The 11,774-nt window shown below is 40.8% G+C and overlaps 1 protein-coding gene across 1 annotated transcript; it reads right to left on the reverse strand.

Moving 5' to 3' along the window:
* Positions 1 to 634: 634 nt before the first annotated feature.
* LOC112111983 (protein SLFN14-like) lies at positions 635 to 10,600 on the reverse strand. The gene is made up of 4 exons (XM_026656655.2): positions 9,523 to 10,600; positions 8,540 to 8,668; positions 5,353 to 6,073; positions 635 to 1,658 (listed from the first exon to the last, which is right to left on the reverse strand). The coding sequence occupies exons 1-4, from the start codon at positions 10,598 to 10,600 to the stop codon at positions 863 to 865; spliced, it is 2,724 nt and encodes a 907-aa protein (XP_026512440.1). The 3' UTR covers positions 635 to 862.
* Positions 10,601 to 11,774: the final 1,174 nt, after the last annotated feature.

Genomic DNA, 11,774 nt, shown 5'->3' on the forward strand with positions numbered 1-11,774 from the left:
AACACTCACCTGGGGCATGGGAGACGCTGGGTCTATCCGCCTGCTCCACTCACTCTATTTATTCACAGTTTCCTCAGGAGAGACTGAGGGAGCCACGCATCAGAATGTGACCCCTAGCTCAGGGGTTACATCGCCCTCCTGAGAAGCGAGACCGCTCTGGCAGAGAGGAGGGAACTGAACGTAGGCCTGCCACATCCCAGGGGAGTGCTCTAACCCCTGGACTGAAAGTTCTGAGGTGGGCATCACCACCATCTCCTTCTCCTGCCAGTTTTCAATGGGACCCAATACAGTAAGCAGCCTTTGAGCACGCCTACCAAACCACCTCCTGCACAAAACTTAGTCTCCCCCCGGTTGGTGAATCGCTCTGGGCCTAGGTGAGACAAGTGCCTGAGCTCCTAGAGGGAGGGAGCATTGCGCATGCCCAGCATCTGAAACTTAAACAGCTAGGGAATTTGCACAGCGGAAAGTTAGGCACCGAGTGAATTTAGGCCCCTACAGGGTTAGGTTGCAGCCAAGCCGGAGTTTTGTGGACAGCGGTGCATCTTGGGAACCTGAAGAGTGGGGCACCCAAAATCAGAGGCCGCTCTTGAAATATTAGCAGGGAGGACTGATTAGCTTCAAGTGGACCATTCTCACTATATCCCATGTAGCTCCTTTGGTTTATATTAGGGACTGGCTTTTTAAGACCCCCAGGTCTCATGTAGTTCATTAGCCTGGGAGACAGGAGCCCTCTAAAGTAAAATTTCGCCCATGGTCAGATTTGTATTTACGTCTGAATCGTGGGTGAAAAACCACAAAAGCGACATGACTATCACGGGTTATTAAACAGATCCTGAGTGAACCACCATGATATTTTCAAGCATTACCTTTCATACAGCAAATGAAGTTGTAAATTAGCTCTGGATGCCACACAGAGTTTAAGATTTTCAGAAATCTTCTCCTGTGTAGGGACAGGGACTGGGTTGATACCAAACACAATGTTTCTTTCCAGGCCAGAAAAGCGGCGTATGCTGTCGAGAACAATGCCCTGTCCCAGCACGTTGTCTGCCGTTGTGAAAACTGCATCCAGTCCGAAATGTCTCATCATAGCCCTCATTCGGGGTTGTAATATGCAATGATACCTGTCCTTTTCTTTCATTGTGCTGCACAGGATAGCAATGTCTTTCCCAGAATAACCACTTCGGAAATATTGGCAACAGGTAGCAACCACATATGTCGCTATTTCATCCTCCTCCAAGTTTTTCTTTACTGTACAAACACCTGGCAGGGGATGGCCACATACAGCTTCCTTTAGTAGCATTCTTAACTGCTCAAAAGGAATATCAATTTGTGGATAGTCTACAATATTTCGCATCTCTTGTACCATGGTATTGAATATCTGGGTGGCATTCCGGACCCCTATAGTTAGCCACTCCTGAGGCTCTTGTTCTGATGGATGTGGAAGACCGCACGGAAATGGGTGACTTGTTTGTAAATAGTCCAAGAAGATCCAGAGAACTCCATGACCATGTCCTCGGGTGATGCACTGAGCTTTGCTGTACCAATCGCCCTCCTCTGTCCGGAAATTCTGGGCCTCATCAATTACTATGTGCTTCATTGATTGATAATTCCCGTTTAAGAACGCAACTCGGGTCACAGACTGGCAAATGTTTCTCCTTCTACAAAATAAAAGAATACGTTTGGCATGCTTGGTGTGAATTTTCTGTTGGGTTTGTGCAGCTGATCCAATTTAGAGGAGTGACAAGTGTATCAAATCACCTCTTTCTGGGTATGAACAAGCTTGCAAACTTTTTGCTTTTAAGATTTGGCTTCTGATTACACCTCTACCCCGGTATAACGCGATCCAATATAACACGAATTCGGATATAACGTGGTAAAGCAGTGCTCCGGGAGCTGGGGCTGTGCACTCCAGCGGATCAAAGCGAGTTCGATATAACACAGTTTCACCTATAACACGGTAAGATTTTTTGGCTCCCGAGGACAGCGTTATATTAGGGTAGAGGTGTATTTAAAAAAAAAAAAAAATTAAAAAGGGCAACACACATTCATCAATTACCTACATGCTTTCAGTGTTGAGTTACATCAGAAACAGCACACCTCCGATGTGTTACACGTGAGAGCTTTTACTCACCCAAAAAGTACATGTATCTTATATAACAATAAAAGTATGTTAATATTCTTCTAAAATATAACACTAAGTAGAAGGATACCCAAAAATTTATTATAATTATTGGGAGTAGGGCTGTCGATTAATCACAGTTAACTCATGTGATTAACTCAAAAAAATTTACCTCAATTAAAAAAATTAATTGCGATTAATCGCACTGTTAAACAATAGAATACCAATTGAAATTTATTAAATATTTTTAGATGTTTTTCTACATTTTCGAATATATTGATTTTGATTACAACACAGAATACAGTGCTCACTTTATATTTTTATTACAAATATTTGTTCCGTAAAAATGCAACAAAAGAAATAGTATTTTCAATTCACCTCCTCCAAGTACTGTAGTGTAATCTGTTCATCATGAAAGTGTAATTTACAAATGTAGATTCTGTTTGTTTGTTACATAACTGCACTCAAAACCAAAACAACATAAAACTTTAGAGCCTACAAGTCCACTCAGGCCTACTTCTCGTTCAGCCAATCGCTAAGACAAACAAGTTTGTTTACATTTACGGGAGATAAAGCTGCCTGCTTTTTGTTTGTCACTTGAAAGTGAGAACAGGTGTTCGCATGGCACTTTTGTAGCCAGTGTTGCAAGGTATTTACGTGCCAGATCTGCTAAACATTCGTATGCCCCCTCATGCTTTGGCCACCATTCCAGAGGACATGCTTCCATGCTGATGATGCTCGTTAAAAAAATAATGCGTTAATTAAATTTGTGACTGAACTCCTTGGGGGAGAATTGCATGTCTCCTGTTCTGTTTTACCCACATTCTGCCATATATTTCAGGTTATAGCAGTCTCGGATAATGACCCAGCACATGTTCGTTTTAAGAACACTTTCACAACAGATCTGACAAAATGCAAAGAAGGTATCAATGTGAGATTTCTAAAGATAGCTACAGCACTCGACCCAAGAATCTAAAGTGCCTTCCAAAATCTGAGCGGGACGAGGTGTGGGGAATGCTTTCAGATGTCTTAAAAGAGAAACACTCCAATGCAGAAACTACAGAACCCGAACCACCAAAAAGGAAAATCAAACTTCTGTTGGTGGCATCTGACTCAGATGATGAAAATGAACATGCATCGGTCTGCTCTGCTTTGAATCGTTATCGAGCAGAACCCGTCATCAGCATGGACGCATGTCTTCTGGAAGCATGAAGGGACATATGAATCTTTAGCGCATCTGGCATGTAAATAGCTTGCAATGCCAGCTACAACAGTGCCATGCGAACGCCTGTTCTCACTTTCTGGTGACATTGCAAACAAGACATGGGCAGCATTATCTCCTGCAAATTATAACCAAACTTGTTTGTCCGAGCGATTGGCTGAAGTAGGACTGAGTGGACTTGTAGGTTCTAAAGTTTTACATTGTTTTATTTTTGAATGCAGTTATTTTTTGTACATAATTCTACATTTGTAACTTTCATCATAAAGAGATTGCACTACAGTACTTATGTATTAGGTGGCTTGAAAAATACTATTTCTTTTGCTTTTTACAGTGCAAATATTTGTAATCAAAAATAAAGTGAGCACTGTACACTTTGGATTCTGTGTTGTAACTGAAATCAATATATTTGAAAATGTAGAAAACATCCAAAAATATTTAAATAAATGGTATTCTGTTATTGTTTAACAGTGCGATTATTCGCAATTATTTTTTTTAATAGCTGGGCGACATCTCATGTAGATTGTCTGAAGGATGCCATGTTATGTAGTCCCACACAAAAAATTGTTGTTAATTTATACTTTGTTACTCCAGTGATATAAATCATTATAGACACTACACGATAAGAACATTACAGAAAACAAGCAAGCATTACAAGGTGCTGCAACAGCCAATTAAGTTGATTTGTATAATTGTTCTATTATGTTTGCAGTTCATACTCAGATAATGACAATATTGATATGTAAAAATTGATTACATCGATTACAAACATATACTTAGGATCTCATTAATATGTATATATTCTACTATGTCTGTTCTAGCCTTAGAGATCCTCATTATAATGGCCCTATTCACATTTACACGTTCAGTAGATAAATGATTTCAGTATTTGACGTGGGTCAGTGTGCACATGTTGGCTGGGAAGTGGCTCAACTGGACACCCCAGTGTCTGAAGAGTGAAACACCACCTGGCTGGCCACGGGAATCAATCTTGACTCCCGGGGTAAACGAGTCCACATGAGCAAACTATTAAACAAAATGTCATGTCCAGTCCGGTGAAGGCAGCTCTGCCGCCTTCTGCATTAGTGGCACCCTTCCCCTCCTGGCAGATAGTGAGGAGCAGAAAGCAGTTACCAGCTGATTCACCAGCCACCTCCTTACCCTGAGCAGTAGCAGCACATGGGTGTGTTTGGACAGCAGAGACAGGACTTGAAGGGAGGCTGGGGAGGGGCAAAACCTCAGTGCTGGGGAAGGGAGACGGGAGGAGAGGCGACAGGAAGAATTGAGGAGGGGAGGCTGCTGGTTGTGGAAGAGGGCTAGAAGCAATGCTAGCGTGGGGGCAAGAATGGAATAGCTCTGGGTCAAGAGAGACTGGTAGAGAAAACAGAGACGGGGGAGACATTAGGAGCAAGGGAGGGAAATGATGGAGAGGAAACGCTGAAGGTAAAATGTAAAGAAGGCTCCATAGAGCATCTGGCAGAAACCAAAGCTGACCTTCCCCACACTCACACTCAAGGGAGGAGAGGAACAGAAACCCTGCCCGATGTACCCTAGGGGTGAATCCCCTCTGGGTTCAGAGGGTTAGGTGGCCCACAGAAGTGCAATTTTCCCATCCCAGTCCCAGTCGTGGGGTGAATCTCACACAAATTGTTTTAAGATGGTTTGTCAAAAAAGGCCTCCCAAATGCCATTATTACCTGCCCATATTATCCTATAACATGCAAATTACCCTCTTACTTATGGCATCCTCTCAGCACTGGAAAACTTCCGATTGATAATATACTTTACCTCTGATTTGTCTGACCCTACTTCGTAGAGCCACACTGGTGGAAAATTATGAGTTGATGGTTGTTTGTAGACAAGGCCTTAGAGAACAGTGGTCCATTTCTTTAATGCAGGAAGAAAGGTCTTTTCAAAGACTGAGAAACATTTTTTGCCAATCAATAAACATATATTTCCCCATCGTCCCTCTGACATTTGATATTATTTAACAGCACAATTTTTTGAATACTTACTCCACAATTGCTTTCAGAGGCTGGTTCTCACAAATGTACAGAATCTCATCAGATTTGCAGTGGAACACGTTCTTTATCCTCTCTATGATATTCAGGGCCACAACGGTCTTCCCTGTTCCTGGCAGGCCGTAGATAAACAGCTTCTTGGATTTGTGAAGATTCATTGTTAGTATCTCATACTGTTTAATGGTGAGAAGGTTGAAAAATTCACAGCCAAGCCTGTCACTTAAGAAGGATCTAAAACTCAACAAGATTATCACAAGTGAGTGAAGTAAGTCTGGCATGTCATTGTACAAGAGGACATATGTATCGGGATACTTGACTTGTACATGTGAGTCATTACTTTGCTCTCTATTGGTTCCAAGCTGTAGGAGATGGGGAATCACACACACTTTCTGAGTGTATCCCCCATCGTTTACCAGTTTCAGCTTTAACGTACGAGCAATACTTTTTGAATATTCAAACCCAACCATGGAACAATCCTCCGTGACTGTGTACAGCGTTGGGTATTTGCCTTTGGCTATTAAGAGAGCATCACAGACAACATACTGATTCTCTGGCAATCCAACAGCAACAGCCCAGCTTCTTGCAAATATCAGGAGTCCCTGAGAATATTGCAGCTCTTCCATTTGCTCGTTCATTAAATCCTCCAGCCCTGGATACTCTGAGAACAGCTCTTTGCTGAGGTTGTCTGGTTTGTATGTTATCCCATTGCCATTTGCTAGAAATTGAGAGAATTAGGGGGGGAAATTAACATTTGTATGATTATTCTCTTTTTTTCAAAAGCTCTACAAGGCCAGTTAAAAAGTTATTCCAACTGAATTGATGGCTGAAAATATATTGCAATTCATTAGTTAGCACAATTGAAAGGAGTATTATGAAAAGTAAAAGTGCTGGAAAATATTGAAATATTTCTGACATTGAAAGGAATTATTTCACATTTCCTGAACTGTGTATTCAGGTATAGTTGCTTTCATCTACTTAAAAAGCAATAACCTAGTGCCCTCAAATCTGGGAAATACAAACATTTTTTCCTTATTAATTTACTGTTGGAGATCTGTGTCTCTGTTACCAATGTTCTGCAGTCAATACTGTGTTTCACGTGCACACTGTACAAAACAGTTGCTATTCCACTTTAGAAAAAATGAAAACAGAAACTCATTCAAGAAAATTTTACGATGCAAATGAAATGCTGGCAGAAGTAAAGGATCACAAAGGAAGATGAATGAGAATTTGGGTGACCTAAGCTGTGTATTTTGCTTATTTTCCAAATGTTTAAAGGGAATCTTAATTAAGAATTACAGGCATTCCATATTTTAGTGTTTTGTTTTGAGATTTTTTAAACTGCAACATTCCCTTATGACATTTGTCCAAAAAGTTTAGTGGTATGAGTACTCAACCTTTGGAGTTTGTCTGCATTACAAAGTATTATTATATTTGTGATAGTGAGGTAAAGGACTTTGACTTGGTGAGTTCTGTGTGGTATATCTGGGGAAGCAGAGAGAATGTGTTTTATATAACTCCGTTTCCTGTACATTTTGGTTTTGCACAGCCGCGCAGACGGAGATTTAAAATGTTCTACAACTGGCAACTATCTAGACCTGATTATCTCTAGGAAATGCTCCCTCCTCAGCAGGTCCACCTTCCCCTACAAAGTCCCAATGAATTGTTTGATTTCCTCCTCGTTCTTTTCATTAGATCAAGCCATATTATTTGGGTGACCAATATCACAGCCCAAATATTAAATACTAACATCAGCGATATTGTGAAGAACCCACAAACTGCAGAGAGTATATGTTTCATTAAACAATTACAAACACTGAAACCTCTCATATCTAACAGGACTGGTTTGAAAATGATTCCCAAACAAACCAAAAATTGGATGAATTTGGGCTTTTTTTTTCTTTTTTAAATCAGCCTTATTTTATCAGACATTATTATGTTTAAAATATAAAATGCCATTCAATATTATTAATGAATTGAACACAGCTGGAATAATAATAGAAAAATAGTCCCAAATATATTCCTAAACAAACAGGCCAAGTTCAGTTCATTGCTATTCATCGAAGTCTCCATCTGCGTTCGCAAACAGTCTGACAGCCATTGATTATTCAGAAAAATACTTGACAATCCTGAATTCCTCTCAAATATTGAAACAAATAGTTGATCTATCAATTTGTAACAGAAGCTTGCTAATTATTAATTATTCCCTATTCTCTTGTTTAAAATGCTTTGATCCTCCAGTCTTGGAGCAAAAACAATCACATATTATAGATCAGGAACAACAGAGAATGAATAGTGAATAGTTAACAGGAACTGTTCACAAACAACCCAGTCTTAGCTATTTGGAGAACAGATTCAGTTTCATGACTATTCATAGAAATCAGAAAAGGTTCAGTAATGATTCATTTCCAAAAAAGGGCCTAAATTGCAACCAATACTGAATATATTTGTAAGAAAACAAATATAGAAAACTTTGGCCAGTTTAAGCAGAATTTCACGCAAATTATATTTTAAGGAAATCCAGCAAACCCAACCAAAATGTAAATATTATGGGTAGGATTTTCAAAAGCACTCAACCTTAGTTTAACTCTACTCTCATTGAATTTAATGGGAATTTACCACTGACTTCTAGGAGAGCGATGTTAGACCAATCCTGTGCGCTTTTGAAAATCCCTCCATAAAACTCCAGCAAATTCACATTTTAATATTGAAGAACATAAACACACACGTCAGGACACTCGTTTAACATCCAGTAATGCTATGGTACCCACAGCTTTCTTAGGTGACAAACGTTGAAATAAGAATTAAATATCACATAGGATCACCTGAAAATCACTTGTCCTTGCCTTGAGTGCAGGGGCCTGGACCTTTTGAGGTCCCTTCAGTCCTACCCTTCTATGATCACACATTTGTATACATGTAGCAAGTGTGGGAGTGCAGTGTCCAGGGAACAAGGAGGATTCAGAGAGGTCAATATGAAGACCTACCAGTTGGTCTGTTTTAACCAGTTCATACAATGTTTTAGTGCATGCTGTCCCACGCCTGTAGTCCTCATAATTATCTAAAAACTATGTGAGGCAAAAGGGGAATAAGTAATTTGCTACTACATTTTAACAGTCGTTCTAAATTGAAATCTTCAATCATGTCAAAATATGTAAACCAGAATTAAACTACAAAAGCATACCTGGAAATAGAGATTCTTGCAGATCACGCAGACAAGCAAGGCCTTTGTTGGAAAACACGGTTTTGGTGAGTGGGGGTGCACATGACACACTCAGCTCAGCCCTGAAAGCGTCACACAAGTTTGAAATCTCTAGAAACATAAAGTAAAGCTCATGTTAATACACTATTACTGTGCCTCCTCACCACCATAAAGAGTTCTACTCTGTATGCACAGAATTTAGTTTTTCCATTGTAAATGAACTGGTGCAGCATATGCACCCTGTGGAAACTTCAAATGAGATGAGGTTAATTAATTTAACTGGAGGTGGTTATCTGGGAACCCATCCACAGCTGCAGTGTGTCCCCCTTCAGGTGGCTGAGAGGGTAGAACCTTATTGCCACAAGCTGGGGGTATTCAGTGGGATTTCGGTTGCAAAGAATTGGGTCCCTCCATTTCTGTGGCAATCATCAAGGGAGGAAAGGGTTAAGGAAAAGGCATAAATCAGGACCATGATATTGGATCTTGGTCCTGTTGTTTTCATCTGTAATTATCTCCTGGATTATCCTGGGATAAGTATCCCCCATTTTTGGTTCATGCTAATGAATGAAAAGTTGGAGGTCAAATAAGGTTTCCACTATTTATGATTAGATTAAAAATTGATGGCCCTCAAGCTTGGCTTGTATTGTCAAAGCTCATGTAGATGATTTTGCAGGATTTGGGTTGGCACAGTTGGTGCGGACTGGTATATTGGGTGCAGCAGAAACCAAAGATTATAGGGCAAGTGCTGTTTGCATCTGACCAAAAGAGCAGAAGGCTACTTTACTTAGTGTAACTTACAATAGCAGGTACAGTAATAAAATTTCAGACAGAAGTCCTATAACCTTGTAAGAGTCTGGGGTAGCAACCAGTGACTTAAGACCACTTATCACATCACTAGAAATACTGATGTTAGTGCTAATATGGAAAAATAAACTACACATTTTGATTTTTTTCCCCATGTTGACCTGGGTCAGTTGCCATCATCAAGCCTGTCCATTCGTTGGCTGTCATCCTCACGATCTTATTGTCCTTCACTGTCCATGAGTCCGGAGTCTCCGAAAACACAACACAACAAAACGGCTGGATTCTCACAGCAAAGACATAACCATACATGTTTTGATCTTTATCATATACGTTCAGCATTTTGCATTTTAAGTCCACTCCAGGCAGAGAACTGCAGAAATGTGAAATGGGTAATTTCCCCTTAACATTTTCTATTACTTCTTTTAATTCATTGATATTTACTTTGTCCTTCGTACATCCAACAACTGTCCCATTATCATCCACTCCAATAAATAAAAACCCTCCTTGTGTGTTTGCAAAGGCAGAGATGTAATTTGGCAGGATCTCTTTAATGTATTTCAAAATGTTCTTTGTTGCAAAATTCTTAAATTCAACATGCATTGACTCCGTGAAATGTAGTTTTTCCCCACAGCAGAGAGAGTCTCTTTGATAAAGTCTTTCAGCAGACGTATACATGTTTTGTTCCAGCTGAACGTCACTTAGGAGAGCTTTCTTAGCTCTTGGTCCTGTCTCCTCATCACGTTTTCTCCTGGCAGAAACTTCCTTCTCTTTGAGAAATTGTGCTGCTTCAGTAGGACTCATGCTGTCAGTTCGAGTCAGACATCTTTGGTACAAGCCTGTTCTTACGCTGCAAATACGGGGTGAAGATGAACCGTCACTGCTCCATGATTTCACAAAAATTAACACACAGTTTTTTCCCCGCATATATTCAAAATCAAAATATTTTGGAAGCATTTTAGATGGAGTGAGTTCTGTAAGGGCTTTTTCTATATCCTGTCCAATCCCATGTTCTTCATAATTGTAGTCCTCGTTATGAACCTCTGCCTTTATCACTCCTCCTCCTGAATTCAGCAATGCACATGCTGCTCGGGAAATGTTACCAACTTGTTTCCTTCTCAAATTGCAATCTGTCATCTTGTTCCTGGATTTCTCGCCAAAAGTCAATTTCCCCACTTTTACAACCACATCAGGATAGTCTGTGGACCAATCAACATCGAGAGGGCTCTCCTTCATGGCCATCGCGTTCCTGAAACAATGAAAGCGATAGATCTCCCTTAAAACATTACATAGAACAAAGTGGGTGGCTCTGAAGGCGATGTCCCCTCTTCCCAGTTTGGGGACATACTGCTGCTTTCCTTGGGAACCATTCCCGGGGAGTAAGGATTTGCCCTTTCACTTTCAGAGCGTTTCAGAGAAACTAAAACACACAGAAAGGAATCAGTCTGTTTAACTCCTCCCTATATGAGCATGGGCTAAATTTCTCCAGTGGCGATTTATTTCCATGTAAACGATCTGCTTTCAGTTTCCATTGTAAGGACAATGAAACTGTGCTAGTCTCTAAAATCTGCTAACCCACGTGTGCAAGCAACTGTCTCCGGCAAAACAGCTCTGACTTTTTCTCACCACCTTTTCAAAACCTACTTGAAACATTTAAGGGCCCGACCCTACAAGGCCGCCCCCCCCTCCCCGTTTGCAAACCCCCTGCTTCCCAATGTTCTCCACTTACAGGAATATTTACATTGTTTGCTTTCAAGGATCTTGGCTTTTTCTGTGCAGGAAGAAATCTCTCCGAAATGGAAACTGGTGTTATCAGAGTGCTCATGCTCAGGACTGTGATCACATCACAGTATGAACCCCGAGCCCAATACCGCACTGCCCATCTGTTTCCTTGTAACCAGGTCAGTTTCTAAGGTTAGCAACTTGTTCTCAAAGACAAAGAGCCAAACGTTTTACATAATGTCAGCTTTGGTTGGTGGGGGAGGAGGAAAAGCCTGGGGAAAGGGGCTGATTTCCAAACGGAGCTACCTTTCAGCACAGCTCTGATCAGCAGTCACTAATGGGTCCGAGTCTCGTTCACACTAACGCCACTTCACGCCGCTTTGGCAGTGTGAAACAGCATCAAAGGGGCTGTAAGTGATAGTTACACCAAGGCCACTCACTTTACACTCCTAGATGAAATCCTGGCCCCATTGAAATCAATGGCAAAACTCCACAGTGGTGTAAAGTGGTCTTAGTGTAAATGAGAATCGCCCCCCCCCCCCCAAAAAAAAGACCAAGACACAAATGCTGCTCTCGCTAACGCAAAATTCTTGACTAATTGCAATGACTTTTTAACGGATCTTACTCCAGTCTTCCTGAGCCGGGGATTTGCCCAGGAGTTTCTACCTTAGATTTCGGATCTACGAGACAGCCG

This window comes from Terrapene carolina, unplaced genomic scaffold (assembly GCF_002925995.2).
Source record: "Terrapene carolina triunguis isolate 2854851 unplaced genomic scaffold, T_m_triunguis-2.0 Scaffold231, whole genome shotgun sequence".
Taxonomy (NCBI): Eukaryota; Metazoa; Chordata; order Testudines; family Emydidae; genus Terrapene; species Terrapene triunguis.